This window comes from Schistocerca gregaria, chromosome X (genome assembly GCF_023897955.1).
Source record: "Schistocerca gregaria isolate iqSchGreg1 chromosome X, iqSchGreg1.2, whole genome shotgun sequence".
Taxonomy (NCBI): Eukaryota; Metazoa; Arthropoda; class Insecta; order Orthoptera; family Acrididae; genus Schistocerca; species Schistocerca gregaria.
The window spans coordinates 763,321,007-763,341,275 of record NC_064931.1 but is presented as its reverse complement, the minus strand read 5'-3'; the positions used below and the strand labels follow the sequence as shown (position 1 = coordinate 763,341,275).

The following is a 20,269-nucleotide window of genomic DNA, read 5'->3' as shown; positions in this document are numbered from 1 at the left end:
CCTCTGACACAATTTCAACTTCCAAATAATGTTCTTCAACCCCAGTGTGCAAAGAGGACCTACCTGTATTCCATTAATGTATTGATACTCGTAAAGAGCAGCTGCACTATTGCTGTTATTTTGATGAAACAGCTTTGTGAGTAGGGCCCTGCTCATCTTGTCCAGACACATGTTGACTGTTTGCAACTGTAATGCACACTGATACTTGTGTTCCAACCCTTTGTCACCTTGTCAGTACTGGCACTTAATGGCAAGTAATGACACTAACAATACTAACAACACAAATCCTGCAGCGCACAGTCTGAACAGCGCACAGTCTGAACATCACTCCTAAAAAAGTTGAGTACCCATATGGTAAATAGTTTTTGGTTTCCATTGACTCAAGTAGCAAAAGTTTAATAATAACCACACTGTAAATGGAGGATGAGTACATGCAGGATACATATGATTTTCATTTGCTAGTTCTGCAGAAGAAAAACCAGTAATACCACTGCCATAACAACTCTATAAAAATGTTTAATTTGTGCAATTTATTATAACACAGACCCTGGGAATAAATACGCATAAAACTTATTTTTTCTTGCCTACCGTGAGGCATGAATATTCACAGTCAATACACTACAAAATGCGTGCATCACAGAGTGTACAGTTGTTCATGATTTCCTAACATGAGATGCAACAAAAGAAATATAGAGCAGTGCATCAGTGGTCCCAGCCAGGCAACCGAGTATTTCAGCATTTCTATAATGTTCCACACAAAAGTAATGAATCAAAAAGAGATCTGTATTACAAATCACATACAATGCATATTTCATTGATATCGACAATTATGAAATAAATTTATTTTAATTAAACATATTCAGTCAAGTTGTCCACAAGCAGACTGGAAATTGCTTATTACATCACACAGCACCTACCAAACTGACAAATGATATTAAGAAATATATAATTAATTAAAATAAATAAAACATAAAAGTTAAAACTTACAAGAAAGTGTCTCTCTGTTACAGATAATCACAGAACTACAAAATTAGTCATAAAATAAAAGGCAACATGAAGTTGATATGGATATAAATTCTGGGAAGCGTTACCCTATATTCATATACACAAATATACAAAATAATAAATTTAAAAAAAGCTGCCGATATGATTGTTTCTTACTACTATGGAAAGTAAGTACACTTCTAAAATACAACACAATGTACAATGTTGTCAACATAAAACATATAAATGCTTTTAATAAATACTGCAGTCACTCTTCACAAGTTCTCCATACACTTCATCCAGATCTTAGAGCAGTTAATTTATTTTATACATTTAAGTCAAATGTTTATTATTTACATACAAAAATAAAATATGAAATATCTTACAAGGGATATGAAATTGAAACTTTTTTTCAAATCTGTGGCAAAATTAAAACTTATCTGTCACAATAAAGTACGAGCTCCAGGTAGCAGGAAATCTGCGAATGGAGATCAACAGTCTTTTTTTTCTTACAAGATTTGTTACAATGGTGTCCTGAATTTTTCTTTTATTTGCTTATTTATTTATTGTGGAACTTCTCTCTTGTAAACTGTAACAATCCTTTTTGTTGCTGAGCTGCTTCCAAGAGAGACTTTTATCAAAAGGTCTGCTATAAAAGGCAGTCAGTAACACTTGTAATTTCCAAACACCTGACTAGTAACTGCATTTTGGCTTAAGTGCATTTTCATATTATAACAAGCAGTACACTGCTGGTAAGAAATGATCAAATATCTGATATTTTTGAATCATGTCTGTTGCCCTGTTTTGTGTGTGGTGATGGTAGTCTCACTATAATCTGTGCTGGAGCACTATTTGAATATTTACTCTGGTGTCTTATGTTCCCAGTTTCCTGAGACAATGGCTTTGTTGATGAACACATGGGCTGCACAACACCTATGTGGAAGTTTGCATTATGTGCAAGATGCTGAACAATGTTTTGACACTTCTGCTGTGGTGCTTCATCCACTTGCATTTCATGATATACAGGTAACAAATGCTGGTTGCTATTAATTTGTGCTGTTGTCTTCGGAGCTGAAATATAATGAAATTGACCACTCGATTCACTAGAATACCGAGGCATACCTTGTATTTGACGATGTTCAAAATTTGGCGATGAGCATGACGATGAATTACATGCCTTTTTGTAGTGTTCAGAATTCAATCCTGCACTATCAGCATGAAAAGGGTAGTTTTCAAAATCTACAACGTTTTTACTTGGTGAACTTGCACAGCTTACTGAATGTTCATGTTCTGGCGTTTTTCCTGAAAGACAATGATTCATTAATCTGCTGCAACTTCCTGGAGAGGTTTTACACAGAGAAAGCAGTCTTGCATTTATTTCAGGAAAGGATGGCCTGCGGTTTGGTATTTCATGCCAGCATTCAATCATGAGTGAATATATACTTGACGGACAGTCTTCGGGGCATGGAAGAAGCTGACGAGAACGAATCATGTCTATTACTTCTTGGTTACTGTAACCATAGTATGGCTGCAACAAGAGTAAAATCCTGTTAATACATTAATTTGGCTTACCTAAGCATAATTTTTCGATTTTTTAAAACATCAATTGGAAATATCAATTGGAAATATTCAGAAATAGGTTAATGAAGTCAATCACCTGTAGACCATAACTATAAATCTCCCAAAGAACCACACCATAGCTCCATACATCACTTTCAGTTGTGAATTTCCCATAGAGAATAGATTCTGATGGCATCCATCTAACAGGTAGCAGAGATTTTGACTGAACTCTAGAACACACATAATAATTTCATTCTACAATTTAAAAAATAAATGAAACAAGCATAGCAACAAAATTTATTTTTGCAGTAAAGTATTACAATACTTTCACCTTGCCACAACAGCTTCAATTTCCTGACTGTATGAAAGGCAATAGAGATAGATCCCTGCTCATGTTAAAAATGGCAATTTGACGGATGAATAGAAACAATATTATCCTCAGTATAAATACTGTCATTAACAAACTATGTGAAAGATCCATTGTTTTATATTGCTGCTTTCCCAACACTATATACAGCACTATAGTTCAATTCCGCCCAGACACGAGAGATTGCTGCGTTAACAGTTGCAAACAACGCACGTGCCAAGAGAAGCAGCGCTATAGTATAGTATAGTTCGCAAACTTACGTTTAGGGGAGAAGCGCGCAGTTTATGAAGTGAAGCCACCACGGCTGCATTAACCTAACAGAGACGTGCTCCCCGCATTCCACGCTGTGTGCAATTTTGTCATCACTGCACTGCTTGCCGGTGCTGACACATGGTGTTCCAACTGCTTTGACACACTTATCATTCCTATTTCACAAAAACTATTTGGCCCAAAAATTTGATTTTTACACGTCTTCTTGATTGATACCTTCCCCCCATAAATGACTTAATTTTGTTTCGATGTTCAATGCAGTTATTGTGCAGCATTAAATGTAGTAAACCATTGCACGAAATTTTGAAGAGTTCACAGAGGTATAGGTCCATAGCGTTTACTTTCTCTATGGTCGATTTTAGTTGTCACAACGTTGAGAATGAAATGTGGACAAGATACCTAAATTTCAAAATTTACTGTATAACAATATCTCATTTAATTTAAGTACCAGATAGGTGTTGTATGTAATATTGAGAAATATTCTGTCTTTTGCGACTGTAATAAAAGTTTTATTTATACCAGAGTCATTTCGCTTTTTTCTAAAAAGTTCTGATCAAAACAAAGTTGACGAAGTACACAAAACTGAATTGTGGCTGTAATAAAACATAGAAACTAAAATATATTGTCAGTGAGGCGCAGTGCGCAAACAATTTGTGTCTGTCACAATGGACAGCAAAACATAGATCAGTTGACAAAAACATTGAATATGATGATGTTGCCAAAGCAAAGAATTGTGTCAGACAATCAAGTAGCTCGGCAACATACGAGCCGAAATTATGCTCTAAATAATATTTTTAATACTGTCGCAAAAGAATATATCTCAATATGAATAGTAAAACAGCGACTGCAGAAGAGAAGATATACAAACAGATAACATTAATATTTTGTGTGTGCCTTTTCATTGTTTTTAATTGCTGTGAAAAGAAATATTGGAGGACAAAATTAGAAAAACTGAAAAATTATTATGATTATAATGAAGAGACAAAGCAATTTCAAAAAATTACATTCAAGCGAATAAAATTCATGAAGTAAGACACTTCAATATTGTTTTAAAAACAATAAAATATTAAGCATCGAACAAGGCTTGAACTCGGAACCTTTCACTTAGCAGTCAAACACCTTAACCATTACGCTAATGTAGCTCGTCATTCAAACTAATACCTGGAGGATTGTAAAATATGAGGCAAAGTACCAACAAACACTGTATACACACTGGTATGACTATGAATTACGTTTTGTCGAAGAACAATAGGAAATAAACAATTACTGCTGTTCTTTATTGCGAAAAAGCGGTTTGTGAGAATGATACAAACACCTTTCCCTGGTATCGCCTGAATTAGGAGGCTTATTGCTTGTTTGGTTTAATTAATTAATAGAATATGAAGCAATTGGTATAAAGAAAGCTTTTTCCAAACTTTCTATAAAAGAAAGTCTGCTATCAACACATTGCTTTTGCTCAATTACTTTATTTGTGACAATGTTTCAAAAACTGAAGACACTCGTCTGTGCTCTGCACTGCAGTCGAGCTCTGGCAACATCGTCGTCTGTTCATTGGCTGTGTTTTGTGACGTCAGATGCGCAGAACGAACCTAAACTCGGCCGCCATCGTAAATGACGCGCACTATAGTAACGTGCTGAATTAGTAAGTCTGCATACCTGTAGTAGTCCGAAGAGTAAACATCCCTTGATAGACCAAAATCAGAAATTTTAACAGTAAGATTATCTCCAACCAGACAATTTCTAGCAGCTAAGTCTCTGTGAACATAGTGGTGGCTCGATAAGTACTCCATCCCTAGCAAAAATGAAAACAAATTGAATAAAACAGTACAAAATTTATGAACATAGCATGATTCAAATAATGTCATTTGAACTAGAACATTACTATTTCACTATGACTGCTAACCTGCGCCTATTTGCATTGCAATATGCAAAAAGTCATTCTGGTCCAGAACATGATTATTCCCTTCATCATTAAATGCTGACACATCAGAGCGAGGTGAGTGGCAAATTAGGAATTCATGAAGATCACCCTGTAAAAGTTCAAATAACACCGCTGATAAGAAAACTACCACAAACAAGGTAAATTAAAAGAATTTTTTCATAAAAATAATTACAGATACTCAGTTTTAGAAATGCAAGTTCAGTTCATCAATACAGATATGACAACATTAAAGTAAAATATATGTTACATGTTTCCAATATGGTTCCCATGTGCTCTCAAAATGAAATGCCTATGCGAGTTACAGCAATTCAATTCACAATCATTACCACAAGAATAAAATGCCTTACTCAAATCTTATTTTTTCAGTAACTATTTCATAGTATTTTTGTTTTAAGTCCATGGTTAACATACAGGGAACAAGATGAAAATACACACACATATATAAAATCAAGTACAAACTGTATATGGGATGTGTTACACTACTCAGGAAAGTGTTCTCTATATTTAATACCAGCAGTTTCAGAGTTAATATTCTGTTCCAACATAATTATATATTTTTTAAACATCTGTATGTAACAATGTTATGTAAAAATGTAACTGTCTTTCCGAACAAAGTCTTAAGTCATAAATAGAGACTGGATTTTCATTCACTATCAAATCGAATAACATGCACGCATTCATGTAGAACATAACTAAACATGCATAATGAGGCAGCAAAAGAATGTATATATGTGATACGAAAATTCAGTTCTTTATTTTTATTTTCTTCTAAAACAATACACAATAACAAAATTCTCCAATTTTTTTTTTTTTTTTTTTTTTTTTTTGACTTAAGCTCATGTGTTTATCTGATAGAACATTTTTGTGGATAGAAAATAACCTTTCTACTTCACAAGATGTGACAAATGCATACTTAAGTGAAGAAATTTCAGACAGTGTCGGAAGCCGTCACTAAACTTTATGATTCAACATCACAAATGTATGAGGTACCCGAATTCATCAGATCCCAGGCAGTACAGAATTCAGCTACTTTCCTTTGTTAGTGACAATGAAAAGCATTGCATCATAAACCAGCTTCGTAATACAAACACAGTAAGGAAATGGTTCAGTGATGTGTTGTTGCCATATTTTACACGCAGTTCTACAAAGCCATGTCCCACTCAAAATTGCTAAAACATCTGCAGTACAGACTACTGAGAGACATGCAGGAAGACAGTCAGTGAGGTCCTGGAAAGTACCAAAAAATATGTGGAGCCATGCTGGCTCCTGTGTCATGGGCAGCTGAGCTAGGTTTTTCAATCAAGGATCTATGACGCAAACATCCCAAACAAGGTGGTGCCACATATTCTCAACTGGGTTTAAATCTGGGGAGTTTGATGGCCAGAGGAGAACAGAAAATTCATCACAGTTTGTTTCGAACCACACACATACAGTGCAAGCTGTGTAACACATAGCATTGTCCCACTGTTAGATACCATCATGCCAAGAAAAAATAAACTGCACATATGGGTGGTCATTGAACTTGATCCCCAAGGATAGATGTGAACTAGTATTGATCCAGTGTGCCTTCCAGAATAACGAGATTATCCAAGGAACTCCACAAAAACATTCCCCACATCATAACACTCCCTCCTCCAGCTGGGATCCTTTCAATGATTTCAAAGGGTTTTTGCTTTCAGAAGTTTATGCTGATGGAGCATAAAACATGATTCATCTGAAAAGGCCACCTATATCCAGTCAGTGGATATCCAGTTGAGGTACTGGCAAGCAAATTCCAGCCTTAGTCACTGATGAACGGCAGTCAGTAGGGGTGCATGAACCAGGTGCCTGCTGTGGAGACCCATATGCAGCAACATTCTCTGAATAGTCATTGAGGAGACACTGTTGGTGGCCCTTTGGTTCACGTGGGCAGTCTGTTGCTCAACTGCTCACATCTATTCGCCTGTACTTATCTCTGCTACCATTGTTCATCCCTGTCACCATGGTCCATGGTGCATCTTAGTTGCCTTGGCTCTGGTTTTCAATACTGCCATTTTACCATGCATGGTATACTTTAGCCATGACAACATGTGAAAAGTTAACAAACCTGGCCATTTCAGAAATGCTTGCAACCTTGGCCCACACACCAATCTTATTTTCCTTTTCGACATCAGATAAACGGCTCCGTTTCCACATTATGACAACACCTGCACTCTTTTCTGTGACCACAGCACGCTTTTATATACCCTCCCCTGCTAATGCCACCATCTACCACCTGTGAGTGGATAATGAAAGTTGACATTGAACACAGACAGTGGTCATATTAATGTGTAGTGTATGAACTACTTCAGGATTTTACACACCACCAATTACACAAAAACACATTTGGCAGGATTTAGAAGAAAACCCTAGCCCTCCTCAAGGGTTCCCTTCCACCTTTTTAATAAGAGTTTATGCCAGAACGCTCCTGTATCTACAAGTCATAATGGTCTACTAAGGCTATGTAAGGCTGGATTGCCCATGATCCCACTGGACCTAATACTGGAACATCCACCCGTTTTGTAACTAAACACTTTACGCTGAGGTGGAAAGTAATGGGATAGCAATATGCACTTATACAGATGACGGTAGTATTGTGTACACAAGGTACAAAAGGACATTGCATGGACAGAGCTGCCATTTGCACACAGGTGATTCACGAGAATAGGTTTCTGAAATGCTTATGACCAAATGAAGAGAATCAACAGACTGAACGTGGAGTGGTAGTTGGAGCTAGATTAACAGCACATTCCATTTTGGAAATTGTTAGGGAATTCAATATTCTGACACCTACAGCGTCAAGAGTCTTCCGAGAATACCAAAATTGTACATACTACCTCTCATCAAGGACAACACAGTAGCTGACACCTTCACTTAACAACTGAGAGCATGGCAGAATCGTCAGATGAGCCCAATTTCAGTTTGTAAAAAGTGATGGTAGGGTACGAGTGTGGGGCAGACCCTACGATGCCATGGACCCAAGTTGTGAACAAGGCCCTTTGCAAGCTGGTGGTGGTTCCATAATGGTATGGGCTGTGTTTACAGGGAATGGAGTGGGTCCTCTGGTTATATTTGACTATTTGGAGACCATTTGCAGTAATTCATGGATTTCATGTTCCCAGAAAATGATGGAATTTTTGTGGATGACATTGTGCCACATAACTGGGCTACAGTTGTTTGCGATTAGTTTGAAGAACATTCTGGACAATTCGAGTGAATGATCTGGCCACCGACATCACCTGACATCAATCCTGTGGAACATTTATGGGACATAATCAAGAGGTCAGTTAATGCACAAAAACCTGCTGTAACAGCACTTTTGTAAATACTAATGGTTATATAAGCAGCATGGCTCTACATTTCTGCAGGGGCTTCCAACGACATGTTGAGTTGATACCACACTGATTTCTGCACTACAGCAGGCAAAAGGAGGTCCGAACCGATATTAAGAGGTATCTCATGACTTTCGATGATGATGATGATGATGATGATGATGATTATTATTATTATTATTTGAGGTGAGTGGCACTCAACATTATAGTCATCAGTGCCCTAACTCAGCAAGACACTCTCATGGGTAGGGAGGAATACTGTCCCCACAAGTGGCACAGTTTATTACGTATTAAAGAATGCCTCCCTTCTCCACCAATTTAGGGGTTAGGCCCGACAGTTCACAAAATTTCACCACTCTTGTTAAACTGGAATCAATAGCGGGGAGGATGGCGGGCAGACCTCAATTGAGACTCAGGGCTGACCTAATATCAGTATACAGGACACATATTGCCAAAATATGCTGAACTGAAAGTGGCACACCACAAACTGCACAGTGTGGTGCATCCTCCTGCTAGAGGAGGAGGCCATGTGTTAAAGGGTTATGTCTGATGTGCAGCCTGGTAAGCAGAACCTCCCTTCCACTGGTGAGGCTGACATGAAGTCAGCCATGCCTGTGTGGTCGATTTGAGCAACTGCTGTTTGTTTCCTGTCACCTGCAACCATTACATCTCGCACTGTTGCATAATGTGTCTGTCAGAAAATGAGATGATAGTGTGCAAAGGAATGGGACATTGATGGACAGCACCATGCCGATATGCTTCCTTGGCTGCTTTGTCAGCCATGACATTTACCTGTACCCAGATGTGACCAGGTACCCTGCAAAAGATCACCTCCTTGCCACGGTGTTACAACTGCTCGAAGGAGATATGGATGAGCTGAATCAACTGATCTACTGGATACATTTGGTGAAGTGCTTGTAGTGCACTAAGTGCATTGGAACAGACAAGAAACCTTGTATGGTGATGTCTGTGAATCCTCTCCAGTGCCATCAGAATGCTGTATAGCTCCACATCATAATTTATTAACTGTTCTGGAAGATGCACTTTGCAGGGAAAACAGCAGAACAACTGAGGACATTCTCTTGCTGGGATTCATCTGCATGAACTACAATAAAACTGTGGTACATATTTAAAATGGAAGAAAAGAAAGCTGTAAAAATGTAAGCTGGAGTACAGGTCGAAGACACCAATGCGGTAACATGTTCCATCCCTGGTTGTGTATTTGGAGCTCTGACAGATCTAGATCTTTGAGACAGTCAGTAGCACATATTCCGAATGGCTTGGTTGCATGAAGCTAATTCCTCAACAGCCATTCGAAGTTGGGTTGGATCACTACACTAAGTGCCAATGACTGAGGTGACACTGAGATTTTCAGTGCCTGTTGAGCAAAACAAAGCCACCGACAAATTCAGAGTGATGGTTCATAGGCCTCTAAACACAGACTCTGAAATGGGCTAGTCCAACAGGCTCCACTCGAAATGCGAATGCCCTCATGGTGGACAGGATCTATCATCTTAAGGTAGGAAATATGGGCTGATGTGTACACCATGCTGCCATAATCTAAACAGGATTGAACAAATGCCCTAAAAAACTACAGGAGGCGGGACCTGTCAGCTCCCCATGTTTTTTCACTAAGACATTTCAAAATATTCAATGACTGGAAGCCCTTTGTTCATAGTAGGTCTTTCAGGTGTGAGAACGATGTTAATTGGAAATCAAATAATAAACACAAAAAGGGCACAGTTTCTTGAAAACATCAAATTGGCCCCCCACTGTGAGCACTGTTGATCAAAACTTCGATGAGCACAGTTAAAATTAACACATTTAGTCTTCTTTAGCACAACCGAAAATCAGTTGTTCTGGCCCAGGTTTCCAGCCTCCTAATGGTCAGCTGCAGTTGCCTCATTGTCACTATAAGATCGGAGAAAGAATAGAAGATTGTGAAGTCATCCACAAACAAAGAACATTTAGCATGGCTCCCGACTGTGGACGGAATGTCACTGACAGCAATGGCAAACAACGAACCACTGAGTACACTGCCTTGGGGGGACACCATTCTCTTGAACATAGCAGTCAGACAAGGCATCGCCGACACGATGTTGAAAACATCATTCCTCAAGAAAGGACTGGATGAGAAGTGGCAGACATCCACATAGTTCCCATGTATGAAGTTGGCAAAGGATGCTGTACCTCCAAGTAGTGTTGTATGCTTCTTCAAGGTCAAAAAACACACAAACCAAATGGTTTTGGTGTAAGAAGGACTCCCAGTATCACTGCATATAGTGGACTTAAGTCGTCAAGGGTGGAATGGTTGTGCCTGAAAGTGCACTGGGAGCAGCTCAGGTAATCTTGGGATTCAAGTAGCCAGACGAGGTGGCAGTTGACCATGCATTTAAGAGTCTTACCTGTACACCTGGTAAGGACTACACTCCTGTGACTTAAGGGCACTACTGTCCTTGTCTGGTTTCCAGAATGGAATTAATATTGTCTCCTTCAAAGTCATGGAGTACTGTCCATCAAACCAGATCTGATTGAAACAAGACAGGAGCTGTCCTTTCACTTCAGGGCGCAGATGATGAAACATGGGCATAATGGATCTCATCAGATTCTGGAGCAGTATTTCTGGTTGCAGACAGAGCAGATTCCAGTTCTCACATGGAGAACTGAAAGTTGCAGACTTCCTCAATATGCAAGAAGAAATGGGGCTTCCTCATCTCCACATTCATACGGAACACCTGAAAAGCAGGAGCTTGCATGGCTGACGCAGTGACAGTAAAAAAAGTGTTCAGTTAAAACCTGACCCACTTCTTGAGCATCCACCAAAACCCCATTTACTGACATGGCTATAAGGGGACGTGTACTGCCCTTGTCTGAAATCCACCTTGTTGACTCCCAAACTTGCACAATGGAAGTGGACCGATTAATGAAACTTGTCAATTTCTTTCAGGGAGCCCTTTTTCGTTCTTTTATCACTCACCTCCCGTGTGCTCTTGCAGATTTGAAGGCATGACTGTTTCCTATAGTTGGAGGGTGTTTGATGTTCATAGAGCTGTTTGTCTTGACCTGATTTCTGAGCAACAGTTTTCATTCCACCAAGATATGAGCTGTTGTCTGAGGTGGTTATTAGATTGGGAGATGGACTCTGTGGTGGCCAACTGGATCTCACAACTGATATGGGTCACCATCTCTGTGCAAAATCCTTTTGCTCAAAAATAGCCTGCTGACCATACTGCAACCAGTTTGCCCTTTGAAATCATCCGTCTTTGTGGTCTTCTGACAGCCACTGTCCAAGTGGGGATAAAAACAAAGAAAAAGACACTGTAGCTGTGGAAACATGTGTCAACTCAAGCACACTCAAAAAGCAGATATTCTCAGAATGGATGAGTCACTCGATCATTCGATCCCTGGAGCAAGTGGCTGCTGAGCCCCACAGCACATTGTGGGCACTGAAGTGCCCCACAAGGAGGAATGGGCGTGGGAGTGTCCGGAAGAGTTCTGTCAGTACGTCTGCATCTAAAGCATCATGAGGTGGAAGATATAAAGAACACACTGTGATGTTAAGTGGTGCTACAACTTTCATGGTAACTGTTTGTATGGCCACAGTAAAAGTGAAGGGAGAGGAACAGCATCTGTCATCAATGAAAACAGTCTCTCCAACTTTACCCACATCTCCAGTAATATCATCCTTCCTGTAAGGGTGGTAACCCCGTAATGCTGGTGTGTCAGTGACTTTCAAATAAGTCTCTTGAAAGCAGATGCACAACAGTTTCTTCTGGACCAGGAGCTGTAATTCTTCCAAATGTGGTTGGTATCCATTTAAATTACACTGCAACACAGTAGTCCCTGTGGGAGTCATCGACTGCAGACGGGTGGTCTTGTCTATCTCACTTGGAGGCAGTGATTTACTGTGGAGGTCAGGGGAACGTTGGCCAATTCCTGATTCCTTCGATCGGAAGTCCATATCCTCAAGAGCATAGACCCCATCTGAGGGGGAGAGAGCTCACTGATATGAAAATTTAACTGCCTCCTTCTCTGACTTAAAACTAGTTTTTGAAGGACTTTTTCCTTACTTATGGTGGGAGTTGGTTGCTACGATTGAAGGAACAGCTTAGTAGGCTTCTGATGGTGGGCAGTGGTATATGGGTTAGGTAGTAAAACCCATTGAAGATGGCTTGCAAATGATTTCTGGTTCAAGTGTTAGTTAGTTATATTACTTGTTCCATGGATCATGAACACGATTCTTTCATAATGATGTAGCGTCTCCCCCACTGGCACACCAACAAGTTTGTGTGCTCATACTTGAATCTGCGGTCTGATTTGTGTGGAGGCACTTGGCAATTGGTTTCTTAAGAGCTGATTCAAAAGTAGCAGCACAAACTAGAGGTTGCATAGCTCTTTTAGCTTCACCATAGGGTATGCGTGTCTCGACTTTCAGCTCCTGAATTTCCCTTCCCTTATTGTAAACCTCACACTTTCTGCTCCACACTGGGCGATCCCCGGAGCACTTTATACATTCCAGAGGAAGCGTACAAAACTTTCCTGATTCATGAGCTGAGCCTCCACAATTGCCACACCTAGCACTCCCATTACATCGCATATCAGTATGGGCCAATCTTTAACATCTGAAGCATCACATTGTGTTATGAGCGAATGGGTGAACGTTAAGAAAAATAAAGCCTGCAAGGATGTGTTCAGGTAATTTTGGAGTACTAAACATTGGAATAAATCTTGCAGGTTTTTCCAATGTGTGACTGGCTCTTCTCATACAGTTCTGCACTTCTGTGATGCTCATATTTTCCATTTTTCACAAACTCCACTGGGTCCTTCACCATTATATTGGAGCAGGTAACTATGCCCTTACTAAAGTTAAGGGCGTTATGCAACTCAGCCTCGACTGGGTAGTCACATAAGGCCTTACATCCCAGAGGCTTAGATACTTGGTTTGAATTAGCACTTTCAACTAGAAGTGCTCCATTACGAAGTTGTTTGACACTTTTTAGGGACCCAACAATACCCTCCAATATCTTGTGAACATAGAAAGAGGAGACCTTCTCAAAGGTTCCCCCTGTTCTCTTGATTACAATGAAAGTGTTATGGCATATTAATACCCTCTTACTATGATTCTGAGACTACTTCTAAGGAGGACTGACCAGTGAAGCTCTCTTTTATGAGTATATGTAGGTGCTACCTGATGATACAATTATAGTCAGGAGTAGTAGTTTGATGAGACCATTCCATACGGATCCCGTAAGATGCTAGGGAACAACAGAGTAAGCCTTGTACAACTGGGAGCGACAGGTTCCCCAGAGGTTGCCTGCTAGAGACTTTTAGCTCAAAAGCCATTCACCTCAACAGCATGTAGCACACCTTGAGGTCAAGGTTTTTTTTATAGAGGTGTGTACCTTCCTCACGGTACAGGTGGTGAAGCCAAGGTCCCTTCTCCTAAACACCGGTAGTCACTAAAGCATACTCAGAGCTTATGGTAACAGAGGACTGGTGGTGCTTACCAGTCCCCAGATCAGGAACCTGGGGTTGCCAAGCCTATACCCAGTAAGCAAATGCTGAACTCCTGGGGCCCTCATGACTTTTGTTACCTCAGTGTGTATCACTGCTGGAACCCCTCTTAGGCAAATTCAGTCACATAATCGGGAAATTTGAGGACTCCATAGGTCATCTGAAAACATATTACAACCACTGGATCTCTATGTTAGTATCAATGTAGTAACTTTGTCTACAAAAGTCCTTTATAAGTCTCCTTGGAACTCACTGGCCCATCTGAGGAGGAAATTATGGCACTGTTCAAACATGTGCTTAGTTTAACATACTTCGTACCCAACAACCAGTACTTCCAGTGAGTACGTGGGTTTCTGATGGGAAGCCCTCTGTCTATAGAGAGTGCCAACTATTTTATGGAGGATTCAAAAGTAAAATCACTACAGCTGACAGCCCGAAAACCTTTCTGCTTTTGGCAGTACACCAACAACTCATACATGATGCGACCTTTTGGAGCCAAAGGGCCATCGATGTTTGTGAAGCATTTCATTTTGCACTGTCCAAATGTTCTAGTTACAATACAGGTAGAAAAATGTTGTGGATTACCCTTTCTGGATATTTATGTACCAAGTAAGCCAAATGAAACACTGGCACAAAGCATGTACTAAAAGGCCAGTTCACACTGATGTATATTTGCAGGCTACAAGTTATCGTAACACTGAACAGCATGGCAGAAAACTATGAAACCTACTTCAGTGAGTATGCAACCTTTCCCTTCCTGCCTGCCACATGAGTTTCAACATCCAATGACAGTTTTCTGACAGGATAGCTGTTCAGACTAGCCCAGGGGACAAAATCAAGCAATGGAAGCATCCATAATCACAGCCTTCTTACCACACTCCAGCAGTAGATTTTCAAGAATTGTAAGGAGCATGCTTGACTACCTGTGTATTATTGCCTATCAAGTAATTCTGTGAAAGCTGGCATTCGTGATTTCACAATCACGAATGGGCCATTAAATGCAAGCTTCTAGGGGTTCTTCACTACAGTCATCAAACATGCATAAAAAATGTTGAGATGTAATTCATACGAGATGTCAACATGCTACTAATTAATTTCCATTGCTTACATCTGCAACTTTACTACAGATGGTTGTGCATATGATAATTACAATAGTAGACGACAAGCAATCAAATCTCTTTTTTTTTGGAAATGGTATGGAAAACTACAGACAAATATGGAGGACTTGTACTCTGCAGCTTTGGCTGTTACTGAGAAATTTATGACTGATGTGCAGTAGAAGTGCCTATCCATTCATTAACTTTGTGACTGGAATCCCAGTGTTGTCAACATTTACATCTATCAGCTGATCAAAGACTGCAGATCCATCTGTTTATAGTTTAGGCAGTACGTATGGTAATCTGATTGTCAGAGAAATCATAGTCTCACATCTCAACAACGATACAGCATTCCAAATGTATCAATGTTTTGTACTGTCTTTTCTACATGAAGTATGACTAAAGGAGCACTCTAAAATGTGTTACTGCTAGTACTCTCAGTTTTTCTAAGAAAATGGTTTCCAGTTGATTGTAAATAGGAGTTTGACCAACACTGAAATTGCTCAAGTTATCACACGATTTTAAGTAATAATGCCACTACTCATTCCTGCTGTCTCTTAAGGACCACTCTTCTTTTCTGCATCCACTGTAAGTCATATCTGAAAATGAAATCACAATGGAATTTTGAACTGCAACCACTTTCAACTCAAATATGACTAAAAACACCACGAATTTTGCTCCAAACACTATTTACTGAAGTACTTTAACTTTTTCTTGAAAATATTTCATATTATTCTCAAATTGGTATGCAACATCATCATGAGCATTCATCATCAGTCAATTGCAGCTTGTCATGTTGACACAACTAAGCACACATGGGCTTAAATGTGTTGCTGAATAGATCGGCAAAAGAGAAACAAATATACAAGCTCCTCCAGCATGTCCATACCACCTACTGACTAACACTTTAACTGCAGTCTGTGCTGAGAATTAATTTCAGTTTTGCTAGAAACATAAGAACATGAGATAATATAGGTAGGGTTTACTTTTTTCTGACCACTGATACAATCCTGTTCCTAGCAGTGTCAAATATACTATTTTTTCCACATTCAGAAAGTTTTACATTAAAAAAAATTACAATAGGTAAAATTAATGCATTTCTTGTTTTTTAGATACACAGTACATTCCATCTGAAGACTCTGCACACACAAAGCAAAACCAGTTTTTATAAGTGGCACAAAATACAAAGAATATATTTAATTTATAACTCAATCACTCACCTGTGTCATGTACTCAAACAACATACATAGCGGTTCGCCCCTCATAACAACTCCAAGTAGACATACAATATTGGAATGCCGTAGATCAGTCATTAGTTCCACCTCTCTTCTAAAGTCTGCCTGTGTCTTTGGAGTAGCATTTTCCTTCAGAGTTTTTATTGCGACAAGCAAAGGTGTATCACCAGTATCACCGGTAGTCACCTCCCCTTTATAAACTTTCCCTGAAAAATTAAAGCTTGCTCCAGACAAATATACTTTTGAATATGAAACATCTTAGCCTACAGAGAAGAAACAAATTAAACACAAGACATTATGTATTGTTTGACAAATGAGGATTCAACTTCCTTCAGGTCTATAAGATCGGATAAATTTAGTTCAGTCAATTTTGAATCATGTTTCCACATGAGATTTCTCCATTTGGTTTCTTACACTGCAATTAAGTCAAGTCAGATAAGGAACATCAAGTATATAGTGTGCCTCAGTGTGCAAATTAACACACACGTAGAGTACTGTTTATTCAAAACCTCAAACAGGTTAAGTTTTGCACAGCTATGTAAAAAATAATATCATCAAAATTATATAAAACACCCAACTGTTATAACAAACATCTCAACTGAGTTCATGAAACCAGTACATGTTATGCTGGTATTGTTGAGTCAATTTTATGGTAGAAAATATCATCAGATAACAGTTCCTAAACAACTGAGAAATGCGAGAAATCTAAACTTTTCATAACTTGCTCCTTAAACCACAGCAACTCATTGAGCAGTATATAACTGTATGGTGATGTAGGGATTTATGGCACACATGGTCTCTGGTTGGAGTAAGAATGACAAGTGCAGCTAGAGTTGTAATCTCCCACATGTCCTGTAAAGAATGAAAAAAAAAAAAAAAAAAAAAAAATCATTATGATTTCTATACAAGTTAAAACAGGAAACCCAAATGCGAGGGCTTAAAAAAAATTCCTTCCATGTTTGTTATCATTGTACGTAAACATGATGTTTTTGTGTATACAGTATTTCCAACACAGAAATATAGAGGGTGGAGAAAAAAATGCACTCTGTGATGAGTTTGCGATTCCTCATCCTAATTCAAGACAAAAGTATATCTGGCAAAACCTAGTCTTGCCAATAAGTTTTATAGATATTGATTTAAAAAACAAGGCTCTGGCAACACTAACTGCATGCAGTGTGGCCAGAACAGGTAGCATGAACTCTGCCCTGCTCAGTGAGATAAGACAATGATGTGGGGAACGGATACGCAGGCTCGTCAAGTTTGTGGAAAACTTAAGCATCACACTGTATGCAATAAGGTACAAAAAATATGACAGATAGGCTAAATTAGACTGCACATGCACGATAATTCAGTACTATATGTTTGACATCCAGGCTTATTTTTACACTGCCAGTACTGACGCACACGAGCAATATTCACTTTATAGAAGATGCTCAATGCGGCCACCTTGCATTTGCAAACACTTTGCCCCTTCCTGCATCATACTTGGCTAGATCCTATGCACCACCATTGCCAAAGTGACATGCATGCAAGTTATTACGCTGTATACATCCATGGGTGGAGTACTATAAACCTGTCCCTTTAAATGTTTCCACAAATAAGAATCTAGTGGATTAAGGTGCAGGGAACATGGAGGTCAGAACATTTGACCTACATGACCAATCTATTTCCCTCAAAATGCTTCATTTAAATAGTTACGCACATTCATTCCGAAGTGTGGAGGTGCACCATCATGCTGAATCATAAGTGTCAATGAATATCAAGTTGAACATTTTCTAATGTCTCAGGCAAAGAAACATACAATACAGGGCCCACTGAATCTGTCTGGCAATAGGTAAGGGGCCAAAAACACTACGCCCACGATTTCAGCCCAAAGCATGGCTGCAAGTCATGTTCACGGGTGACGTGTGTTTGTTCTGACCAATAATGACTATTGTGGAGGTTGAAAATACCTTCATGAGTGAAGCTAGATTCATCATTATACATCATGTTACTTACAAAATTTGTATTATCTTCCACTTGGTGCACAAGCCATCCACAAAACTGTACTCGTTGAAAGTGGTCTTCTGGCTGCTGGTGTTGAGTTAATGTGTAATGATATGGATGCAGTTTTTCATTGTGCAACACAGCAACAACCAGCCTTTGATATATCTGTAACTACCCTCTAATACCATGGGTACTTCACCAAGATGATTGGTGAAAGGTTGCAAGAATCGCGTCATCTGTTTGTGGAGTATGTCTAGTCCTTGGATGACCTCTGTCCATTACTTGCGGACAAAGATTACCGGTTTCCCAAATGCATTGCTTCAGGTGATGAAAAACATCCTTATTGGGATGGCACCTTTGAGGGTACTGCACAGCAGAGATAAGAAACACACTCCGTGAACTCGCTTTAAACTTGCCACTGGGTCCTCTGACGTCATCTCCAAACTCATCATCTCCGTGTGCTCAGAGACTGGACTCTCAAGTCTCCATTCCAGCCCCTGTAATCAACAACATGCCACTTGAGTCTGTTGTCGGGTACAGCTATATTCTGCCACCATGGAAAGGAGAGCCAGTACACAAGTTCACGAGTATAACCAACGACTCACAGCACTGCAGCTAATCACACATGGGATGACAACTATCTAAAGTCCCTCGTCACGGTTTTCTGCCTGTATGTGAAGTCACTAACAGATAGACTCCACACACACACACACACACACACACACACACACACACACACACACACACACACTCTCTCTCTCTCTCTCTCTCTCTCTCTCTCTCTCTCTCTCAACAAGTTATTGAGTCCAAGACAACAGTACAAGAATATGAAGATGTGATGGTGTTAAGTATTAAAATAAATTTAGGGCAAGCATCACAACTTTACGGAACTGAACTAGATGTTTCTAGGAAACTGCTGGAAAGGATCATTAAATTTAAATAATATAATGTCGTTATGTTAACTTTAATATCTGTATAGTATCATCATAAATTAATCTCTGTCAAAATTATTTAACAAATCACTTTTCAGAATGAGATTTTCACTCTGCAGCAGAGTGTGCACTGATATGAAACTTCCTGGCAGATTAAAACTGTGAGCCGGACCAAGACTCGAACTCGGGACCTTTGCCTTTCGCAGGCAAGTGCTCTACCAGCTGAGCTATTCAAGCACAACTCACGCCCAGTCCTCACAGCCTTACTTCTGCCAGTATGGGGTAGCTCCACAATATCCTTTCTTCCAAGAGTGCTAGTTCTGCAAGGTTCACAGGAGAGCTTCTGTGAAGTTTGGAAGGTAGGAGACGATATACTGGCAGAAGTAAAGCTGTGAGGACAGGGTGTGAGTCATGCTTGGGTAGCTCAGTTTTTAGATCACTTGCCCACGAAAGGCAAAGGTCCTGAGTTCAAGTCTTGGTCAGGCACACAGTTTTAATCTGACAGGAAGTTTCAAATCACTTCAACTTTGACAAAGTAAAACGTCATCCACAACATTAGGGTTCAGATGACTGTGATGTTCAGTAACAACCCAGCCTGGAGCACTGAAGTTCGTCTCACTAGATCCTCTTGAGGCTGGAATACCTAGTATGCTCTTAACCACAGAGAGTACCTAGAAAGAGAACTGTCGTGTCATGTTCTTTCCACCATCCAACAATATCAGTTTCCACCTCTGCATGTTTTTCAGTAGCAGTGACTGGGAGGTACAACAATACTTCGTGATGTTTGTCTGATGGTCCAGACTTCTTGCATACCTCTGGAACTTCAACAGCTGTCGCTATTCTGGTGGCCCTCGTGCTCTTTCATGAGAACCACGATTAACTAGAAAAAACGGATGATGCAATTTGTAGCAACATTCACTCATAATCATGCTGCATGAGCAAAGAATATTAGGTGTCTACAGTCATTCACTAAACTGAAATGTTTGGACACAGAACACCAACCTCTTTGAAAACATTATCTCAGTCTTCAGT

At 39.6% G+C, this 20,269-nt stretch overlaps 1 protein-coding gene across 2 annotated transcripts in view; it reads right to left on the bottom strand.

Moving 5' to 3' along the window:
• Positions 1 to 500: 500 nt before the first annotated feature.
• Positions 501 to 20,269, bottom strand: part of LOC126299312 (tyrosine-protein kinase transmembrane receptor Ror-like) — a 111,371-nt gene continuing 91,602 nt past the window's right edge. For both annotated transcript variants that reach the window (XM_049991130.1, XM_049991131.1), the window contains 5 exons: positions 16,305 to 16,525; positions 5,085 to 5,211; positions 4,838 to 4,973; positions 2,642 to 2,774; positions 501 to 2,512 (listed from right to left, as the gene is read on the bottom strand). In XM_049991130.1, the coding sequence (XP_049847087.1) occupies positions 1,748 to 2,512; positions 2,642 to 2,774; positions 4,838 to 4,973; positions 5,085 to 5,211; positions 16,305 to 16,525 (1,382 nt within the window). In that variant the 3' untranslated portion in view covers positions 501 to 1,747. The remainder of the gene's footprint in view (positions 2,513 to 2,641; positions 2,775 to 4,837; positions 4,974 to 5,084; positions 5,212 to 16,304; positions 16,526 to 20,269) is intronic.